This window comes from Haliaeetus albicilla, chromosome 1, assembly GCF_947461875.1.
Source record: "Haliaeetus albicilla chromosome 1, bHalAlb1.1, whole genome shotgun sequence".
Taxonomy (NCBI): domain Eukaryota; kingdom Metazoa; phylum Chordata; class Aves; order Accipitriformes; family Accipitridae; genus Haliaeetus; species Haliaeetus albicilla.
The window spans coordinates 30094977-30118648 of NC_091483.1; the positions used below are offsets into that span (position 1 = coordinate 30094977).

Genomic DNA, 23672 nt, shown 5'->3' on the forward strand with positions numbered 1-23672 from the left:
TCATCTTTAGACTGCTCAAAATCCACCAAACAGTGGATTTGTAACCCATTGTAATAGTGTATGGCTAAACCCAAATGAGAGTTAGCAGTATTGCTAAAATGAACCCTTTGCTAAATGCTTTTTCACATGCTGTTTTCTTTCTTGTATGTTCAGTATCTTAAAGTGGAAGTGAACCAGCAATAATCTGTCGTAAAACCCCAAATCCAGTCTCATTTAATTGAACAATAAGAAACCAATGTTTCATCAACACTTTTACCCTTGCTGAGCCTGAGAAACTACTCTTTTTTTGCCTATATAATAGAGATGGTATTGTACTCAACCATCAGCTTTGAGACAGGCCTTGTCCTGAAGAATTCAGTCTATTTAGACAAGACAAAGGATGGTAGAAAAAACTGAGGCACAGAAGGGACGTGACCTGTGTGGGGTCTTGTTGCAGGTCAGTGGGCAAAACCATGGCGAGAACTTGGGTGTTGTAGCTGCTGTCTCATTTCCCGGTCAGCCAGTGCTCACTGTGGGCTGCTACTTCCCAGGCACTCTTGATAATCAGCTTGTGATGTGTGTACTGAAGGTCGTGCTTCTCATTGACTTTGTGGTGGTGATGCTGTCATCTCTATTCTTTTCAGTTCATCATCTAATATATAGCTTCAGGTCTTTTGGTCTTGTTTCTAAACTTCTTCATAAATTTGAAGACTAATTTGGAGTAAGAAAATGTTAATTTGTAGAAGTATCTTACACCAGATTATAATAAGCGGGTCATTAAGCTGTCATGGTCTATTGTGTCTGTGGGACTTGAGAGACCTTTAATCAGCAGATTATTGACACTACATGGCAAACAGTCTAGTATGTCAATAAAAGTTCATGACCTTAGGAAGCACTAATAAAAGTTCCTGATTCAGGTTGCTGCTGCTAAAAAAGATAAAAAAGGTTTATGGTTTTGCAGGTTATAAGGTCAGTGAAAAGTAAGGAAAACAGTACCTTGTACTTCAGGCCCAAGGCTTTTTATCAGCAACTGTAGCATTGCACTGCTGCCAATATTCAATTTTGCTAAGCATGCAACAGTTTCCATATGTTGTAATCCTCTTTTTGGTGATTTCATCTTCCAAAGTTGTTTCAAGCTCCTTTGACATAATAAGGATTTAAACAGTATGAGTGTAGTTTCAAGCATTTGTTTGTTTAGTGGTAGTGACCGCTTATACTTTTTTTTTATGTACAGTATAACACTGTACAGAAGTTGCAGTTTAACTGCATGCATCTTTGCACGTGTAAAACTGAGTAGCTCTCACTTTGTAATGTGTTAGATAGTTTTAGATAAAAGTAGAGAATCCTCATCTATACATCAAACCAAAATGCATTTTGCTCATCAGCCCTCTCCTAATTAAAGGCATGAGAGCATCTTAAATTGGAGAAACTTCAGAGCCCTTCTCTAAAAACAGCCATTCCCCGTGCAAGCTCAGTGCTTTGCAATTGAGGTAGGTTGCAGTAGACAACCCAGAACTGAAAGGAGCTGCTGGATTGTGTGTGAAGTGCAGTAGCTTGGGTGCAGAATACAAGTACAGATGGCCACAGTTACTATAGCTCCCCTGGAATTTCAACAGCAGTGTCTTGTCCTTACACGGTTGCCATCTTCTGTGTTTCATACCACAGTGAAAATTAAAACAAATGTTTGGAAACAACAACTCTCAAAAAGAAGAAGCTACAGCCTTGGTCTTGGATGTCTGTAACTGACCATAAAAAGAAAATAAACCCAACAGAGCTGACCATTCTCCTTTGTGCTAAATAAATTCTCTACTTAGGATTTACAGAAGAAGAAATTAATAATAGCTGGAAGTTTATTTTTTCTCATGTTGTTTAAACTTATTGCAAGTGCTGAGTTGCCTGTGCTACTCTTATTTTGAAGGGAAATACGTTTACAGTTTATTGGCCTAATCCCCAGTTAGCTGAATTTGGTAGATGGATAAAACTTTAATGAAAAGGATTACAAATTAATACCAATAGACAATACTTTTGAATATTGCGTAAAGTATTCTAAATGTTAAATGGAACATGGGAATATGAAATAGGCTTATTTTTAGTTCTGTTCTTCATTCAGCCAAACATAAATCGATTAGATACTGTACTCCTTGTCTTATAGTGGTTTTGTCTTTCACATCAGTTTTACCAGAACCTTAGCTGTAACTTTATAAGAGGGCTTGTCAGAGTTATTAATTTCAGTGATAGAATAAAGCAACGATATATAATGAAATATATGTTAAGTGTTAGGCATTACACTTTAAGTAACTCTTCAGGAGATATATTACACTTGTTAGGTGTTTTTCTATGACTTCTAAAGTATAGTAAAAGATCTGATTACCATAAGCTCTTCCCCCACCCCCCCATAATGGCACCAATCTATTGCTCCTAATCCATTTTTGTGGAAAATCTATGGGATTAAAAAAAACATAGTTTACAATTTCACTGAAGTGTGTCCTGTTTTTGCAATTTGATATAAGGACTTACGCTACTCACTGATAATTCAGTGAAGAATTCCCCTTGCTAATTCAGTAAACAATTCTCGATCCTTATTAATTATTGTCCAAGTTGCAGCCTTCCTTTTGTGAAGTAGAATTGAGCAATTGCTAGGAAACGTCAATGGAAATGAGTTCACCTGTGCTGCGTGACATACAGCTTGTTCAAAGAGTAGTCACTGAAAAATGGATCAGGGATAATTTGTCTTGTGTAAAAACATTGGTGACTTTCAGCTTGTGCACATGCTTCTGGCAAAACTCTTGCTGTTGTGTAAATGGAGAGGTGATGGGGACACGAGGTTGCTTTTGTATAAACGTTTCCTTGGCGCTTCTTTTTCAGTAGAAGAACCCAGTTGACGTTGGCTCTTGGGGTGAAAAAATTTTACTTCCATGAGGAAACTTTTTTTTTTTCTATGCAAAATGGATAATGGTAGCATTATCCAAAAGTATTAAAAATAGCTGTCTTTCTACAGTCTGACTGGTAACAATTATATAGTTTGTTTATAAGGTGTTCCTCAGTCCCCTTTTGTAAAGGCATGGAAGGGATAGATGAGGGACTACTGGTTAAACTGTATCAGGTTGGTAACATGAAAATGTTACTGGATTTTTATTCTTTTAATAATGAATGAAAGATGTTTCTGCTGTGCAAATTCAGGGTAAAAATCTAAAGATGAAAATTGTGGCACAACAAGGATGCTTTTTGTCCTGGTTTCAACTGGGATGTAGTTAGCTGTCTTCCTAGTAGCTGGTACAGTGCTATGTTTTGAGTTCAGTATGTGAAGAATGTTGATAACACTGATGTTTTCAGTTGTTGCTCAGTAGTGTTTAGACTAGAGTCAAGGATTTTTCAGCTTCTCATGCCCAGCCAGGGCACCTGACCCAAACTGGCCAACAGTGTATTCCATACCATGGGACGTCCCATCTAGTTTAGGAACTGGGAAGTGGGGGGGGCAGGGGATCACCGCTCAGGGACTGGCTGGGTGTCGGTCGGCAGGTGGTGAGCAATTGCCCTGCGCATCATTTGTACATTTCAATCCTTTTATTACTACTGTTGTCATTTTATTAGTGTTATCATTATCATTATTAGTCTCTTCTTTTCTGTTCTATTAAATCGTTCTTATCTCAACCCAGGAGTTTTACTTCTTTTCCTGATTTTCTCCCCCATCCCACTGGATGGGGGGGGAGTGAGTGAGCGGCTGCGTGGTGCTTAGTTGCTGGCTGGGGTTAAACCACGACACTTTTTTTTTTTTTTTTTCCAAATTATTATCTCTAAATCATGAGGTGGACTGTACTGCATATAAGGTTAGGAAGGCATTGATTGCTTATGCAGAATACTAAAATGCACCACTTCAGAAAATGAAAAGCATCCAAGATACTGCTTTGGGACTGGCAGATGTCATGCAGGGCTTGTGGCAGATCATGCTGGTCTTGAGCAGTAGCACAGGTGCCTACATGTTGGCAGTCTTACCATAGGTGTGGAAAAATGGAAGCACATAATTTCATGGGGAACAGGGCCAAGCTCAGAGTCTTGCTCAGTGTAGAAGTCACTCACTGAGCACAGCTCACCTCTTCAACTTTTACAGACAGACACTATCTTTTCCAGTGGTATTTTAAATTTCATTTTGCAAGTTATGACAGGGTGGTATGTTAACTTTCACTATGAAATGAGGTATCTTGCTAATGAGAACTTGCCTGGATGCTTACCATGAAGCTTATCATGCCGTGTGTTGTACGCGCTAAGAATAGCAGTAGTTTAGTGTAATTCCAAGGGGACTTCTTCAGATGGAGAATTTTCAAGGTCAGTGAACACAGGAGGAAAAACCCCAATTTGTGAGTTTAACTGCAGTGTAAATATTAGGAACGACTCAGAGAGCTACATGCGCTGAGGAAAAGAAAGGAAAAAAGGGAAGGGAGGGGTAGAATAGTCTGAGGTCTAGGGAGTATTTTTTATTAGTGTCTGATTATATTTTGTCTTTCAGAGCCGGAGAAATATTCTAATCAATATGAAAAATCTTATCCCTACAACAACGTACCAAAGTTGTGATTTTGCATTTGCTATTGTCTCTCATTAACTTGTAAGACTGTTTATCAGGGAGGAGAACCTTTTTAAGAAGTTCTAAGTGCATGTGTGTGGTCAGTATATATATATATATGTATGTGTGTGTGTGTGTGATGATTTTATCATCTGTATTATCGCTTTTCTTGTATATATCTGGAGTAATGGGATGGCTGGATTACTTGGAAAGCCCTTTGACAGGATTTGGAAGAGTGAATTAAGTAGAAAGTATATGCCAGAGCTTAAGCTGAGCTCTTAATTGTATTGCTTCTGTCAGTTGAGATTGACCCATAGAGTAGCTGTCCTCTTATTTTAGTGCAAACTTCCAGTGTTTTCAGCCCTGACTTATGGAAAGGCTGCATAACAATATAGTGAGGTAGTAAAAAAATCACCCCTTTCTCTTTATTGTTTGCTCCAGTGTATAGGACATGCTATTAGGGAGCTTAGGGTCTTTGGTTTCACTCCCACAGCTATTGCTGATTCGTATGGCAGAAGTAGGAAGAGCACCAGGGTCTCTGTTCAAGTATGTGTTACATTGATCAGTGAAGTTGTTGAGAAAGAAATCAATGTAATTAATAAGCATATGTGAGTATTTTCTTATGACTCAAACTAGATCAAATTATTTCATATTTACTGGAAGCCAAGAACTGAGGGAGTCCTTGAACTGATGAAAAGAAGGGAATCTGTGTACATGATACATTGTTTTTTCTCCAGGTAAATTGTGATCTGTAAGATGCCTTAATTTTGCAAGGGGGATAAGCATTTAAAAAAGTAAACTGTACTGTAAACTGCATTCCGTGAGAGAATACAAAAATATACGTAGCTCTTCTCAGATGGAGAGGTGAAACAATTTCAGTTGCAAAACTGATTGCTTGCATTTTAAAGTGACAAAGCAGAAGATCTGGTAAGTCTGGTAGGTATTCCTATTAAAATTTGGCTTTCTAAAATAAAATTTATTTTTAAAGAGGAGATGCAGCAGGTGGCTTCAAATACAGTGGTACTATTTTTAGCCTACTGATTGTGTGACTTGAAAGGATGGCATCTGAATTAAGGAAAGCGTACTGATCTACCATTATGGGTTTTTTTTCCACTTCTCAGTTTAACTACATATGTGGTAATAAACTGGCTCTCAAGTTAGGTACTGTGGACATTAGCAATAACTATGGGGAGAATTTTCAAAAGCTTCCAGTAGCTCTCAGCTACCGTTAAAGTCAAAAGGAAAGTCAGAGAGAATTGTGCCACAGCTTAGTTTGTTTGTATATCCCGATTGTTGTACATCCTCTGCCTGGAGGACTAATGATTCCTAATTTTTTCCAACATTAAAAAAAAATAAAAAATTAAACTTTCTTTTTTTTCCCCCCAGTTCTAGTTTATATTTCTAGATTGATAAAAGATGCAGCATCTTATGGGGACAGACAGTTGGCTCAGCCAGCAGCCAAAACCAATCTCTCTTAGTCACTGGAAACATTGTAGAGTGTGGGCTTTCTCCTTCTGCTGCTTCTTTCACAGCTCCAGCCTCCACACGGCCTCGTGGCTGATCAGAAGCTCTTTGTTTCTGCATATATATGATTATGTTGGTTGAGAGTGCAGAGGCTCATTTTACAAAATGGGGCTTGTAAGTTCCTGTGGCACATCCTCAGAGATCCTTGTCTTGTCAGGAGTTGTGTAGGAGAGGCAAGAGTAGGAGCACTGAGCAAGTCGGTGATAGACTACACTGACAATGCAGAAAGCTATGGGATAGATTTGTTGTCCTGCATTGTTATATAAACATCATATATATTGACTGTAATGGCAGGGCAGGGAAGCAAACCCTTTCCTTCCTTAATATGGGGCATATAATTTCAACACGTATGTGGTTTTTTCCTTCTGCTCTGCCTGAGGCAAGAGCTGGTAGTGCTAATTACTGTATTAGCTGAAGGAGTGGCAAAAAGCTATTGGTGATGTCTCTTGGTCTTCACACACACTGTTCCCCTTTCTCTCTCTTTCTAATGTCCTGAGGGTGACTGCTGTAGAGTATAATTGCTTGCTTTGGTGCATCGAGAGAGAGGATCTGACACGCCACCCTGCACTTGTTTGTTCTCTGCCCATTTGGCAGTGACAGAAACCAAGCAGAGGTCATGTGAGTGCAGCCAGAATAGCACGGCAGTGCTGGGAACACAGTTACATACACTGGGCTCCTTTCATGCCTTCTGTGTGAATAGGGGTCAGCAGTGTACCAAATGTCATGGAATTAATTTGTGATTTTTATGGAGATGCATGTAAATGGCACTGAGGAACCCCACCTGAAGCTGGAAACAGCGTGTTGTGCTTTCAGGGCAGGTGGGAAGGGCTGACCGCGGGTGGCTGAACGAAGGTTCAAATGAAAGGGTACTGGTGAGAGTGACTTTGTTTGGGGCAATGCAATTATCGGCCTGATCCTAGAAAACCCTGTACCTGCTGTTTGTATGACACAAGCTCGGTGATCTACCAGGAAGATCTAAGTTTAACAGTCACGCAAAGAGCTGTTGAAGACATGTACCCTAGTAAAAAAACCTGATGCCCTAAAGAGTTAGGGGTGTCATCTTGTATGCTTCTGTTTGTGTGTTTGCATTTAAATGTATATGCACTGGGATGCCTCATCTCCCTAGCATTGTTTAGGCTGAAGTATAGTTAATGAACTTGCAGTTTTATGCTAAAAGGTCCAGCTACATACTAAGTGTTATGGGTCCATGTACAAAAATCCTGAGAACCCGGTTTCATTGCTGAATGTTGATGGGGGGCACAGTGGGGTCTCATACAGGAGTTGTAATGCATGCTGTAACTTGTACAGTTGGACACTGCCAGTGTTGATGTGACATTTGAAAGAAGAGCCCACAATCTTTTAGCAGGCTACAGCCATACTACTGGTGCTGACCATTTTAGACCTTTGTAGAGATGTGGAATTGAGGGAAACTTACAGAAAGCAGTTACATTCTTTCTGAGAATGTTTTATTAAATGTCACAATCTTATTTTGCCCTTCTGCATATTCCATCAACTTGCTAGCTCTCAGACTGATGCATGCAATTCCAAGGCTGTCTTCTGTTGTGTTTCCAGTGAATAAATTTTCAGCTTATAGCAGATATTTTCTTAGTCCTTAACTGTATGATGCTGTGTTTGGATTGTTAAATTCCATTCCATCTGTATGTCTCATATGTTCAGCCCTCCTACTGTTCCAGTTTGTTTGTGGTCACCTTTCTTCACTATGTGAAGGAAAGGACATGAGGTACTAGTGAAGGATTCTTGCTGATAGCTCCACAGTTGTGCTGACAGTTTGTACAGTTGTGTGTTGCTGAAGACCTTTTCTCTCACTCTTTCTCTGGGTAGCCCAGTGCAGGATTAATTGCAGTGTTTGTGCAGCAGAGGAGGACCAAATTTAAAGGTCTCTTCCCATCTCCTGATGTTTCAACTCAAGTGAAGAAATATCTAAAAGTATGCAAATACAATTAAAGGAGAAGAATTCATGGTCTAAAAGGTTTCTTATATTCTTGTAGTGGATGAACTACAGCACAGGTAAATGGGAAAATTTCCCAGGCTGAAGTGTTTTGAAATGGAAGAGAAGGCAAACAGAGCATCCTGGATTTTCGTGGGCATGTTAGTCGAGTTACAAATAGCTTCAGTTTTTTCAAAAAGAAATCAGTAGATGAAATTATTGAGAAACAGGAGAAAGATGTTTGATACTGCTTTTCCTTGCTCAGTTAACTTTTGGTTTTTTTTTTTGTTTGCATTTACTTCTTGAGAGTTTAGAAGTGGCTTCCAAATATACTTGCTCTTAAACAAAAGCAGGGCTGAAAGCTGGAGAAGCTATGTTAAGAGTGATTTCCTTTCAAAATCTTTCTCTAGGAAAGCATGCCACTGCCTTTTAAGTTGTCTCCTCTCCTGTTGCCTGTGTGTTTGTCATGGTTAGTGGCTGGAAAGTGAAACTGACACTATTACCTTTCGTTAAAACTTAAGCAATGTTTTTCAGGTAAGGGAAAAACTTTAGTGTTTTTCAGATAAGCTGTTTTTTCTATGTGGTGTTACGCTTGAACTTTTGTGCTGCAAAATGTTTATTTTCTCTGTTAGCTTGGATTCAAATTGCAGTGCAGGCAGGGAGGTGTCAAACAGTTTGATGCTGCACACATTCTCCTTTACACTTATACTCAAGTTTTTACCCCTCCTCTACCAGGGTACCTTCTTTACACTGGTGTTTTTAGCAGGAATTAATCATCTTTGGTTAGCAGCTGAGATGCACCTTCTTTGCTGCATAAATGCATTGTTGGAATAAGCTGTTATGTGTAGTGTGGAGTTACTCCTTTATAAAATGAAGCCTTTTAAGCAATGTTGAGAAAATTTCCTTTTTTGTGCTTTTGCCTTTTCAATCTATGACTTCTTCATATATGTGGTACCAGTTTCTTTGTAAATGGCTTTGAATATCTTACTGTGGGGGACCCCTAAAAAAAGAACCAGGAATGAGCATTTGGTAAAGGTAAGAGGCAATAAAGCTATTGTAGAATTTGCTGGAAGAAGTTCTGTGTGCACTTGCAGGTTGCGTGTGTGTTCACCATTTGCTTGGTGTTCACTCTTTTCTGTGCTGGTTGTTTTTTTTTTAAGAAGGAGAGCCAGATTAAACTTTTTGGCCCAAGTTTGTCTGTAAAGCTGATGGCGTTCACTTACTGTGCCTCTCTATCCAGACTGGTTCAGACTTTTCACGCCTCCCCTATCCTCCACGTGTGTTAACTGCTCTGCGAAATGAAAAGAATGGATCTCTGAGTATAGTCCATTTGAAACAGCCTGGAATGTGGCAGTTTGTGTAGCTGGGGCAGAAGATTTTGGGACTCCCTTTCCATAGGCTACGAGCACAGCTAGGAGCTGAGACTGCTTTCCCAAAAGGAAATGCTGAGCATTCAGAGTATCGTGCTGTGTTGACAAGCCTACCTGTTTGTGTTTCCTGGCTCTGCACTCTTTGTGTTCTTAGCTACTTAAATCAATTGTGTAGGCAATGTAATCACCCATTTGTTACTAAGGAAGATGACTAGCTCAGATCCTTTCTGTTTGCTCTATCAAATGCCTGAATTAGATGTTACAACTTCACTGCTTGTAGATGAAATAAGTGAGCATAAGAATTTCATGTATGCTCTGTTTTGTGGGGTTTTTTTTGTGTGGGTTTTTTTGTTTGTTTTTTTTTTTTGTTAAATTACTTCTTTTAATAGAACAGTAGCTTCAGAAAAATAATAATAATAAGAGTTGTGGTGGGGCTGCACCTGAACAGCCTGAAGCTCAGGTGGAGGAGTTTGGGATGAATGAGATCAGCACAGCTGCAGGAAGAGGGGAGCTGGAGGAGGTCTTGCTGTTCTCTGGGGTAGGAAGCTGCTAGCCCTGGGCAGCAAGACAGACCTGGAAAATGACCCATTTGCAATACTGCTTCCAGACACTTTGCTTCACCCCAGCTTGAAGCAGAACATGCTTTCTTTGCCTTCATGCTTTTTCTTACTTGCAGGCCAGAATGAGAAGACTTACGTCTTTGCATTGTCAGATTGGCTAAGAGAAATGATTAGCGTACTGATATAGGATGTGGAATTCAGGTTTGGTTTTTCTTTTTTTTTAGTTCTCTTATTTTCATTTTGCACTTTGCTGCTGCTTGTGGTTGTGTTTTAAGCCCATACTGTTTTCATACACTGCTACAGCACCACTTACATAATTTTTTGATGATTTTAAAAATAGAAACTGACTTCAGGCAGAGAAGCTGCAGTGGAGAGGACTGAACCAGAGATGGAATGATATTGATGAAGAGAACAAGGCTGGACCGGAAAAAGTAGAGGGACACTGAGTGCTTTCTGTAGTTCAGAAGTGAAAGCAGGGAAGAGGCCCACAGACACGTGAATGTAGCAGAATTTCTCAGTTTTCCCACGTAGTCTTTTGGGCCCAGGTTGAGCAGAGAAAGAGGACGGTGAGGCAAAGACCAGTAGAGAGTGTAAAGAAGAGTAGAAGAGAAGGGATAGGATCCATGTGAGATGAGCGTACAACAGTGACAGTGAAAGGAGATGTCTTGTTACTTCAACTCTGTAGGCTTTTTAAATGTTTCTGTGTGGGTGGTGGTGGGGTATTTACCTTAAAGGTCTTTGATTTTTTTTTTGTATTAGTTTCAGGAAATCAGCTAGATCTCATAGAAACAAAAACTTTAAACTCCCCAAAACTTTTATTGAAGAATTTCACAAAGTGACTGCTATGTATTAGTTTTGCATGCTTTAAAAAATCTGCTCCAAATAAAGTATTTTCTTTAGACAGCAGGACCTGAGTTTGGAAAGTCTCATTGTAAACTTGGAAAGAGTTAAATTTATTTTATCTAGGCTTGAGGGGAGTTGTTGTTGAAAAGTTGGAGCAGGGGAAATAGGGTCTAATTCATCCTCCTTTTTCTGTTTTCCAGTATATCAGTTTCTGTGGACAAGAGGAGAGGGACTTCAGTCGTTAGGGACTCTTGCTCCAAGCTGATTGGCAGTGCTTACAATTGCACCACCAGAAAGCAATAAAATAAATACATAGAGCAACAGTAACAGAAAGCAGATGTCTTGCTTTTGCAATTAAAGAACTGGAGAAGAGAATAAGAAAATAATGGCAACTGCCTGCATTTGGGGTGGAGGGAGTATATAGATCTTGCTTACTTGTCAGACAAAGCTGAAAACCCCATACTGGTGAAAATGAAAGATACATTAACAGCTACAGTACCTTGCTTTGAAAATTGGGGTCATATGTGGTTAATTTTTCATTAGAAAGCATCATGCTAAGAGTCCTGCAAGATGGAGCAGACAGCTTTTCTCATTGTGTTTTTGGGTATGTTTTTCTAGTTTGGATGATTCTATAAAATCAGTCGTGTCTGATTCAGCTGAGCAAAATGTGTGGAAACTGGGATCATTTTTCTTCCACGTGTGTGCATTTTGTATCAGGACAGAAAAGGTATTACTGAGACAGTTATCTGTGAAATATGGTTTAATCTTTTTTTTAAAAGCTGCACATAAAATGGAAATAGATTTGACGTCTTTTAGTCTATATTCAGTCTATATCTGAATGTTGCTGTGAACCAAAATGGTAATTAGTCACCTACGCAGTATCTTCATTCACTGACTGTAGTACATGGCATTTTCCTGCTGGTAATATCTCATGGAAAACAAGAAATAGGCTTTAGGAGAATGCATTCTTTGTAAGCATTAGCACAAATACGTAAATGTGTATGTATGCTTTGAGCAGTTTGCCTTTTTCCATGGTCACCATGTATGTTTAGCCACATGAAAATGAAATGCTATAACAGTTTTTGTTGAGAATGGAAAAGTTATTGGAGATGGGGTGAATGGAAGAAGGAACAGGGCAGACTTCTGGTACCTTCTTTCCCTGTGATACTGGTCCAGACGAAAGCTGGAGAGTTGAGAGGATGTCCTATTTGTTTTGTTTGAAAGAATGCAAACTGACATATTTAAAGTGGAGTACACATCAGTGGCATAAAGGGAAGAAGAAAACTGTGAGAAACTTAATTTTAATTTCTGTTTTGGTGCCTTTTCTCTGTCAGGGCTACTTAAACAAGCAACAAAATCAACAACAAAATCCTTTGTCCTCTGACACAGGCATTGAGCTCCTTTTTTGCCCTGGCTTAAAAAGCAAGAAGACTGATTTGGTGTAAAATACTTTAAAGAAAGCAGGAGTATTCTGACTTTGAAATATCTCTGAGTGAGTCTGAGCACAGAGTGCTGCAGAGGAAGTGCTTAGGGAAAAATTGTTCATCTGGGGTTTTAGAGTCAGTTAGGAACTTGTCAGTGCTGCTTTATATATGTACAAAGCTCAGAAGTTCTGTGTTTTCCTGACTGTATTTCAGGATGTGAAATATTACACTTCATGTTGTCCCGATCACTGCTGTTCTTGTCAGTAAAATACTGTACCTTGTGTTCCTGTGCTGTGCTGGCTTGAATCATACAGAAGGCAATCTTGCTCTGTGAATAACCTACAGCATATTGCTACGGAAGAAGCATTGAAGCATAGGAACCCCGAGAGTCTCCTTGCTAACACCATGTACAGAGTTCTTGTGGCAGCTCAAAGCAAGGGCAGGTGGGAGGTTTTCACACTGCCTAAATACAGGGCTCAACCCCCCCCCCACCCCGCAAAACCCGACCAAACCAAAACTTTAGAGAGGAAGCTCTGGTTCTGAACCCAGACAATTTTGACATGCTTCTGCTAGCATGTTTATATTGTTGCGGTGAAGGTGAAATTAGATGCCTGCCCTATAGTTCCTTCTCGTACAAGTCTTTAATGTATCCACACATGAACATACACTGGTTTATGCACGTGGCACGTTAACCAACGTTTTACTGCTTGGCCTGCGGCTGTCATACTTTTGGTTGAAAACTGGTGCCAGGTTATTTAAGAATGTCAGCTGAGATGAAAAATTAAGTATGCAAAGTAATGTCTGATCACTCTACAATTAAGCTCCTCTCAAACTTTTTCTAGTATTTGCATTAGCATTTATCCCAGCACCCTTTAAATGAAATGCTGTGCTGTATGATGCTGTATCCCTAGCAACAAAGAAGCATTTTCCTCCATTCAGGTGAGACTGGGAATAAGATATGTGCAGCTTGAAGCACTTACTGATCAATCCACTTCTGAAAGCTGCATGTGAACTTTACAAGTAGGGCAACAGTACAAGTACTGCTACACATTCTACTCTTAAATACATATAATCTTTACAGAAGAGAAATTTAAACACATTTGATGTTTGTGAATAGAAAACTTATGGCTGAGAAAGTACTACTACGCAAGTTTTTTTGTAAGACCCTAATACTCCAGAGGAATGTTTTAATAGTCTCCTGCAAATTATTGTTTAAAAAAGAAAAGTATCAAGATTTTATAAGCTCTGCCCCAGATCTGGTGACCATTTATAGTCGGGCTAGATGGTTTTACTAGATGTCTGTGGAGAATTGAGACTGTTTTTCTCTCTAGTGTTTTGTAGATAATGAGGCAAACTTCCACCTTTTTATTACTCATTGGAATAATTTAATGGATGTAAATGAAATTTTCCAGACTTAACTGAGATGATGTGTATGCCATCTCACCATCCCCCCACGTGCTTCAGATGTGAAGAGATATTCTTTCTGGTTACAAGCAAGCAGAACAGGACTGTCTTGGAGACATCTGCAGAAGGGGCTGCAAGATAAGCAGAATATGTGTCCTGTTTTACTTCTGGTTCTACCAGCAAAAATTCAGAGGGATTTTTGCTAAGCACTTTCAACTTTTTTTTAGGCCGTGCAGGAGTTTATTTCATAATTGTCAAAAAAATCCAAAGTTAATCCTGGTGAGAGGTGTAAGTCTCCTCATGAACATCTGTCTTCTGCCAGTGGGGATTACTGAGAGCGTTCCTGTGTGCTTCATCCCTAAAGCAGGCTGTGTTTGTGCAAGAGTGGGCCTTCCTAGGGCATGATTGTAGGGGGTTAGGTCAGTGGTCTGCCTAGTACAGTATTTTATCTCAAGTAATGCAAGTAGAGTTTGTCCTAGGCAAGAGGTATTTAAGCAACAAAGCATGCGTACAGTGATCTTTTCCTCATTATAATCTCCCAATAAGAAACAGTGTAAAAACTTCCTGAGCCAGAAGCTTTATCAAAATCACTTTTCAATAGCTATGGATTTTTCTAAATGCCATTAAGCTTTTGATTTCCACAGCATTCTGTGATAAAGTTTGTGATTCTATCCTGAACCTTTTTCTCCTAATGGATCTTGTCTGTTTTTCCTGTTTAATCAGCTGCTTAAAAGGCAACTGGACAGAGATTTCCTTTTTGGGGATATGGAGAGGACTGAGCAGCATGTAATTCTTTGGTCCTCTTAAACTCTGAGAACTCATTTTCCTGGTTTTTCTTGACAGGCTTGCCAGAAGCTTGACAATCTCAGTTTTTTAGGTACTTCAGCTTAGTATAGTACAGTCTTATTATCCAATCCGTAAATTGAGATGAGCTTGGCCTGGTTTGAGACCTGTATAGTCAACTATAATTCACCTTTTGGAACCCATGAGGTAATCTTACCCTTAAGCCTCAACTTCTGATGAAGGAACAGGATACTTGACTGGATTAAATTTAAAGCTAGTGGATCTGAGCCAGACTTGCAGTTGATGTGTATGGCTGTTAAGTTACATTTGTATGCACTGATCAAATTCTTTCATTCTAGTTTTCCATGCATATTCTGTTCAAAACCATATTAAGCTATTTGCAAAACGTACTGTTTTGTACCTCTCTACAAATAACAATTTGCCACTTCCAAATGCAGCTTACGGACTTTTATAATGATAAAGCTTTTTTCCTCTCACTCCTGTTCCTTCTACCTTGGTGCCTTTGGCTGTGTAAGAAAGAAGGAAAGGAGCCTGTTACTGCAAAAAAGAACTTAACTGCATTTGTCTGAAAGTGATTTGGAAACTTGTACAGCTTTATCTCAAGTTTCAAATAATCACTGCAGTCAGGAGGATTACACACACTCTTCTGGCAAGCTTTATAACCATAGAAAAAGAGCGGTCTCGATACAGGTAAGACGACCTTTTTTGGCTCACATGTTGTATCACAGGAGGCTGTACTGACATTCTCAAATCCATCTCATTTACTTTGTAGGCAATTAAGGCTGCTGAAATAACAGACTCTTTGGACCAGCAGTTCTGTTTTTCCACCTAGGAAAAATTTCCATTTATCTTGTATTAAAATACAGCCAAGCCTGCAACAGTTCTGTTTGAAGAATACTGGCTTGTAGTATTGTTTATATTTACAGTCATGACTCTTCAAGACAAACAGGAGAGTTTTATTCCCAGTTAGCATAGATGGGCTTCTGGGTGAGCTGGCTGGGTGTAGTATGCATGGTCCCTTAGTCAGCTGGCAAAACACACTTGGAAGAGAACGTCACAGAGATGCGAGGGGTGTTAGGGAACTTCAGGGTATTGCAGTGAGCATATTCCACTTGATACTGAGTTATACTTTACAGATATTCTTGTAGTATAAAGCTAAAATTGCCACTTGAAGAAGTGCGTATAAGGAAGAAGGAATCTTGTTTTGAAGCTGTTGAAATCACTTCTGGGAAATCCTTTTAAGCTGATATTCCTGCCTCCTCCCACTTCTCAACAGAAAAACACTTTTTTCCTGTTTTTTCCTGCAAAAGAAAAATCATTAGGATACTTAACTGTTTCCACAAATCTTAAGAGAAAGCGCACTATGTGCCAAAATAAATCTGTACACTGCAGTGTGGGGAAACCACAAAGAAAACCAGAGTTTGATGTTTGAGCAACATTCTATTACATGCCCCGAAACTAGAGTGAATATAGTTTTCTTTTTAGCCAGCACTCAGGTTTTAAAAACCAGAGATGAAAGTTGGACGCATGGACATTTAGAGATGTGCTTGGACACCTACTATATGTTTTTTAAACGTCCTACATGACTGGTACTGTATCATGCCAAATATGCAGTGGTGATGTTGGGAGATAGATTGCTTATTCTACCTGTTCTGCTTGTTTCACTGATCCTTAGTGTGGGTTTTGTATAGAAACCCTGTAGTGTTTGGAGGGAGATGATGCACTCTATTCAGTGAAAGAGAGAATACAGGGATTTAACAAAATCATAGGTGCTGTTCCCTTTTCCATCATGGGGGAAAGACAGTGTCTTTTGAGTTTGGTGTTTTTGAGTCCCTTGGAGGAGAAAGGGACTGTAACTTCCTTTATGAAATACAGAAACATTCAGTATCAGAAAGGTTATAAAACGTTGGCTTCAGGGTCTTTAAAAATTCTTACTCTTTTTAGGCCAGTATTATTTTTATTTTTTCCCCAGAAATCAGGGGTTATATTCTATATAAACAGCTTTCTGTGTTTTTGTGGACAACATTGCTAAAACTGATAGTACATGTATATTTAGGACTTTCTTTTAATCACTTTCTCTCACTGGGAGAGAGCTGTGAGGACAGTTGTTTTGTGCAGGTGGTGGTAATACAACAGTAAAAAATAATGTGGTACTTGGCTGTGGAGTTTGCTTTGAGTCTGACAAATTCTAAAAGAACCTTACTTGCTTGATGCTGAGAAAGTGACATTTATTGCATCTACTGTTCCTATGTGGAACATCCCTGAATGAGCTGTGCAAGTTTTAAATTCTTCCAGTTACAATGGTTGAGTTGTAAAATAAACAACTACATACATACTTTAAAACTCTCAGTAAGCCCCCACAGTCCTGATAACATTGATTATCCAACAGAGAGGATGACTCAAGATGTGTGTTTAAAAAAAAAAAAATCCACAGATTTATAGTTCCTGCTCTGATACATTTTTATTTTTTCTCCTTTAGTTCCTTGGCATAGCATTTCTTGGGATTGGATTGTGGGCATGGAATGAAAAGGTAAGTTGAATACAGCACCAAACTCCATATTTTTCCTCTTTCTCTCTCTTTTTCTGATGAAGTATTGGAATAGTAATATGCTGCACATTTTATGTGTCCACACACAGTTTCTACTGAAACAAAATCAAGCTTCTCTGTCAAATAAAACCTTGGCTTGGCTCACCTGCAGGAAGGTCCTTGGTATCTTTCCCAAGAATGCTTTGGCAAGAAATCGTGGCTGACACTTGCACATAAAATAACCATTTCAATCCGTGCACGCTCAAACTGCAGCTCAGGTACTAGAGCACTCTACTGAGCAAAACGAGCCCTGAAAACCAAGCCAAACCTGAGGCAGTATAACTGTTGTTTTTTCTTGTGGAAATAAAACCATCCACTAGAACACTCTCTGTTGCAAGACTGTAAAATCAACTTGGAAATGAGAAGAATTGAGGACGGGGAAAGAGAAAACATTTGTGAAACGGAGCCTAATTTTTAGTTTGCTTGCTGCAGAATTTGGGAAGAAGATAAAATATCAAGACATAATATACAAAGCAAGTCAGTATGTGTTGGGTTACTGCATGAAGAGCTTGGCTTGCGAATAGGTAACAGCTAAAATTAAAGCCAGAATTTCCTTTTCTTCTTTGTTTAAAAGATTGAAAAGAATAAAACCTGGCTGATAACAATGGTGCTATGATATTCAGTTACATAATGTTTTTCTCTTCTTTTAATGAAAAACACTGATTAAGTTACAAATTAATGTTCACTTAAGGCATAAAACCTGGCGCTTGCAGCAGAGCAAATAACACATTGGAAGCACTGGAGTTTTGCTGCTTAAAAATTCGGGACAAATTTTGCTGGTTCAGAAGTGAGTTGTTAACTTAGATTCTAATTGCTCTATGCATGTGCCTTGGATGTAGATAATTACAAATAGTAATGGGATATTAATTAACTCACACTGTATACACCCATATGTATGTATATTTACATACCATATGATACTCATGTTGGATGGTTTGAATAGGCTTGGAAAGAGGTGCTGTGATTTATTTCATTCAGCAGATGTAAAAACATGTTTTATTTAATACTTTAAGCACACTCAAAGAGCTTATACCCCTGTCTAAGCCCCAGAGAAAAACTTTATTTTGGAGTTGCTTTCTAGAAGAGATTTTAAGATTTTTGTATAATTTCAGTAGGTAACACAAATGATTCCTCTTTAGAATGAATGAGCAGGTAAAGGGAAAAGATCTATAGTCTAGTGTTTGAAGTCTAAAATATGCCAGTCCTACAGCTAGAGGGTGTTCTGGCAGAATAATGGTTTGTTAGGTTTTACATATTTTCTATATCGGACAGGTTCCCCCCACCACTTCCTAGGAAAAATGTATTCAATTCGTAATTGCAAATAGCCAGAAGCAAAGGCTCATGTTTTTACTTGAGATTTGGACATCTGTTACAAGTCATCTTAAACCATTTTTAATCAGATCCTGAAACTGGGAGAAAATGCCATGTTGTTTTTAAGACAAGCAAATAAAACCACTTAGACCAGTTTAATATGCATTAGCTCAGGCTGTATATGTAGTAGGTTTTTCTATAAAAATTAATAATTAAAATACTGTTTATTGTTTTAAAGCACAGGTCTTCCCTTGAAAGCGAGCATCTCTCCGCAGCTTCTCTAACTGTTGTGTCCTGCGGTGCTTAGTGTAGACTGTTTCAGTTCAGGGCTGTATCAACCAAAATATAGTATAGATATAGCTGAACGGCAGAGCTCTTGAGCACAGACTTGATTTTTGTAGCAAGAATTATGGAAAAATGGACTTGTGTCAAGCCAATTTGAGACATTTCTTTCACTTGGCTCTCTAGAGGACAGGCAATGGCCAGAAGCTGCAGTCAGCAAGATCAAGTTCCAGATACTCATAGGCTCTATGCAACTTGGTGGGGGGCAGATCAGTTACATCCCAGAATTCTTGCTGCAGCTGGGGAGTGAGGTGAAAGCCAAGTAGGTGAAGCTGAAGACTTGAGAGATCTGTAACTTAACTGAAAAGCACTGCTCTAGCTAGACTGCTCCTTGCCTAAGGCTAGCCTGGATATCCCTTGGGCATTATGGGCTGTTGTAATGGTATGCTATAAGACAGCAAAGCAGCTTTGCAGAGAAGGACTTGGGGGTCCTGGTGTAAACCAAGTTGAACATGAGCCAGCACTGTGTCCTTGCAAGAAAGAAGGTTAATGGTGTCCTGGGCTGTATTAGGAGTGTTGCCAGCAGGCTGAGGGGTGGGATTCTTCCCCTCTACTCAGCACTGGTGAGGCCACACCTGGGCCAGTTCTGGGCTCTCCAGTGCAAGAGAGACACTGATGTACTGCAGAGTCCAGCAAAGGGCTGCCTAGATGATTAAGGGACTGGAGCATCTCTCCTACAAGGAAGGGCTGAGAGAGCTAGAACTGTTCAGCTTGGAGAAGAGCAGGCTTGGGGGAATCTTAATGTATATAAATACTTGAAGGGAGAGCGCAAAGAGGATGGAGCCAGGCTTCTTTTCAGTAGTGCCCAGTGACAGAGGCAATGGGCACAAACTGAAATGCAGGAAGTTCCCTCTGAACATCCTCGTCCTTTAGGATGAGAGGAAAAGGCCTCAAGTTGTGTCAGGGGAGATTTAGATTGCATGTTAGAAAAAATTTCTTTACCGAAAGGGTTGTCAGGCATTGGAACAGGCTGCCCAGGGAGGTGGTGGTGTCACCATCCCTGGAGGTGTTCAGAAAACATGTAGACAAGGCACTTCAGGACATGGTTTAGTGGGCATGGTCGTGTTGGGTTGACAGTTGGACTCGATGATCCTAAAGGTCTTTTCCAACCTAAATGATTCTATCATTCTATGATAAGGAAACATTTTATTTTATTTTTTTTTATACTGTGAGGGTGACTGAGCACTGGCACAGTTTGCCCAGAGATGATGTGGAGTCTCCCTCTCTGGAGATATCCAGACTGCTTTTGAGTATGGTCCTAGGCAGACAAGTCTAGGTGACCAGATGACCTCCAGAAATCCCTTCCAACCTCAACCATTCTGTGAAGACAGCTGCTGTCCCACTGAACTAAGTCTTTTATCAAAGTTGAGCTTGGTGCTGCTATTTTTTAATGTGTAAACATAAATTTGTAAGGTTTTTTTGCAGGATTGGGTCTTCAGAAGGACTCCTCTACTGTAAACTGATTTGGTGGTGGGGAGGATTTTGATTTACTTCTATCTTGAATTGTGTGGCTTTATATCCAGCTGTGTTGTTTTATAACCCAGCCATCAACTTCTACATACTTTTGCTGCTTCACAGAATATTTTAAGATACAAAGATAGTGTGCCAGGCCACATTAAAAATGCAGGATGTAAAGAAATAATCCATGTTTTACAGGAGTCCCGTTTGCTGCCAGATAAAAACAGTTTGGGGTAGATTTGTGGGTTTGGTGGCTAGTTTCTCTTTTTTGCTAAGCTGGCTTGAATTGTCCCCTTTAAACTTTGTTATAAAGAAGAAAAAAAGCACACTATAGAGTCTCATGACCTTCCTTACAGCCGTTGCAGGGAGGCGAAAGAGCTCATTTGTCAAATAGGCAATAGAATTGGCTTGACAGCCAGTCAGCCAACCCTAAACAAAAACTGGGCAATTAGCATTCTGAGTCATGAAACTGAAAGAGAGCTGGGGGGGTGGGGTGGGGGCAATAAACTCAGAAGATGAATAAAGGTATCTATACATGGATGCACTATATAGCTCACAATCTCTCAGTGTTTTCAGGCATGCTAGACTTGGGCTTGTACCATAAAAAAGTTCAGCCATGGCAGCTGATTTCCACCCTCCCACCTCCCCCCAGCAGTGACATGAACATTGTTAATGTATAAAGAGTCTGTACTAAAAAGTCTATACTAAGGCCAAGCAACTTATACTATCTTTGCCCAGCAGCAGGGGAAAAATGTTTGTATTTCACTGGCTTTTTAAATCACTTCAAGTAATTTCTTCTGTGACTTTTTAAAAAATAACCTAGACTTGTAAAAAATGCCTATTTCCCTCCTTGCTTGTATATATTAGATAACGTGGTCTTAAGGCTCACTGGGAGTGTTCATGGTGTGATACCAGTAGATACTTGTGAAAATAAGCTTCCTGGTTCTCTCACTACCTGCAGGAGATTTATATTCAAGAGCAGTGAGACTAAGTGATGAATTGCTGTTATGTCTTCTGAGACCTTACAAGACTGGCCATGGAGAGGGAGTTTTTAGGAAAGCACTGTGGTTTTGGGGTATACTTTAAGTAGGAGCTAGCAAAGGTAGAAATACTAAAGTGGGGGGAAAAAAAATCTGCAGATCATTGCAAAATTTGTTAATTAGACTTAGTTCATGTGTAAGGTTGACTGAAATGAAGAGGGAGAAGTGGAAGAGGTTGATTATGTGCATAAGTTTGGTTGCTAGGCTTTTCTTGTTAAATCAGCATAACTAGAAGACACTCCATCTCAGATGTCAAGTTGAGTGCAGTTTGGGGTACCAGTATGGTTCCTCTGTGTGCCAGCATAGTATTCTTATTGAGCAGGAGCTCTAAATCTGGATCTCAAGTTTTAAGCTAGACTACTACATGTTGATATAAGGTGATTTAGGCCTGCTTTGGTGTTCTGGGACAGGCTAAACTCCCTACATAAAAAAAGTCACAATTTGTCAGACCAAGTCTGTCTCTCCTTGCCCTGAAATGAAAACTACAGTTGTTTTCAGGAAAAAAATCTCACTTCTTTTATTGTCCCCGTGAGTGGCAGACATCAAGAGGGAGTGATACACTAGTTACTCCATAATTGTTGTGCATACATGTCTATCACACAGTTCTTTTAAAAACAATTGCCAGCAAGGAAACTGTGCACATAGCCTGTGGGTCCTTATGGGCTGAAGGATACCCAAAGCCTGCATCTTGCTTCTAAGCTAGGACTCTGTGTGTGGATTTTACAGGGCTGGGGAGGAGAGAGATACTAGTATTTGCTATTACATTTAATTTAAATTTCAGTACATAAAGATGCATTATCTAAAAAGCTTCTTAAATAATTTTACTAGTGTTCCAACACCTTGTAACCATTAACCCTGAAAAATGTCAAAGTCTGTATCTTGCATGTATTTATGCTGGTTATTCACCTATTGAACTCTGCTTTGTCATGACAAGAAAGCTAGACTAGTTCTTCTCCTTCACTAGACACTTGAAAAATAAAGTTCTGCTGCTATTGCTGTTTGCTCTGGGAGATACAAAACCAAGAAAAATCAAGGAAATAAGATTTGTAAACATCCCCCACCTAGTTTCTTGCTTGCAGAGACAAAATTCTGGAGTGGAATTAATTTGGCATGTTTCAATGACTATTGTTCTGTTTCCCATGGTCATTCAGATGCACAGCATGGAGAAACTGTATGAATTTTGTGACTAACAAAGTAGAGAGACATTTTTCCATTTTAAAATCATGCATTTGGAAATACTTTTATTTCCCATCATTCCCACGTGTTCCTGTTTTTTGCCAGTGATTTTAAGTCCTGCAGACAAGCTTGTGGAAAGGCTAATCCTCTGTTTGCAAAGAAGAAATGTTTCAGAAGATCTTGTATTGCCGAATCTTTTTCTGACCATTTGTCGTCGTCCCCCCCGTAATGGGATTCTGCAGCAGGGAAGGTTTTTTTCCCATTGTGGAGGAAATGGAAAAGAAATAGCTGATTTCTCCCATGCTGCTGGTGTTGGTTTCTTCTTTTTACTTTTTAATGACCCTCTGGGATGTTGTATGTCATGGAGTCTGTTGTGTTGAGCCCTGTTCTTTTACATGCACTCTGGTGGGCCAAATCCCATATACTTTCACAGTGTATCACCTCTTTGTTCCATAGGATGATGATTCTCCTGAGTTGTCTCTGACTCAAGATGCCTTGAATTTTCATTACTTGGTCAGCTTTTCAAAATTGCTGCTACCTAGAGTGTTTTCACTTGGAACCATTCTCTCTTGCCCTGCAGTACACTACTGTGCCTGTGCAATCAGCTGTTCCAGAGAGAAGCAACAGTCTAGCAAACTTCTGGGAACATTTCTGAGACCTGAAGGTGGCAGTGGATTCTCTACACTAACTACAGCCACAGACGGTCTGGAATCTCGCTAGTTTGTTAATGCACTTGTGACTCCCTTCTGTTTGGCCTCATTAGGAACCAGGAACACAAACAGATTATGTAGGTGTGCCAACACTGGGGCATTGCTCCAACCAAGATGTCTGCGTTGGCATCCATACATTCTGGGGAAATTAAAGTAACTTTCTGGGTTCAGTGCGCAAAGGATATGTCTGCTAAATGCAGGTAGCGTGGACCAATAAGAGAAGAAATGGTGTTGAAGACCCAACTTGCACACTCTGCAGGTTTTGAAAGTTTGAGTTTTCAGCCTGGTTCTAGTGTGATCTCATGGACTGAATGCCTGCTAGTGGCTGGAGCACATATTATGTTCCAGGGGCACATCTTCCTTTGTAAGTAATTTAGTCTGTGTGCTCTAAGACTGTTCCCTGGTGTGAACTGAAGCATGGAGTGGACTGTTGCAGTAGTGTTGCTGAGAAAAATACTTTGTATTTGTAGAAAGCCTGACTTTAAAGGATATACAGGAGGTTTGTTTAGGTCTGGCTTGTTTAGGTTGATGCAAGAGATCACTCAACAAACAGTCACTGTATATTCTGTGACTGACTGGTCAGCCTGAGGATTCAGAGCGTGTCACTGGAGGATGCAGTGTTAGAATATGAGAT

General features: G+C 39.7%; 1 protein-coding gene across 1 annotated transcript in view; it reads left to right on the forward strand.

The window, feature by feature from the left end:
- The window catches only part of TSPAN5 (tetraspanin 5), an 89703-nt gene that overhangs the window by 51865 nt on the left and 14166 nt on the right, over positions 1–23672 (forward strand). Inside the window, exon 2 of the mRNA XM_069784012.1 lies at positions 16894–16944. Within this exon, the coding sequence (XP_069640113.1) occupies positions 16894–16944 (51 nt within the window). The remainder of the gene's footprint in view (positions 1–16893; positions 16945–23672) is intronic.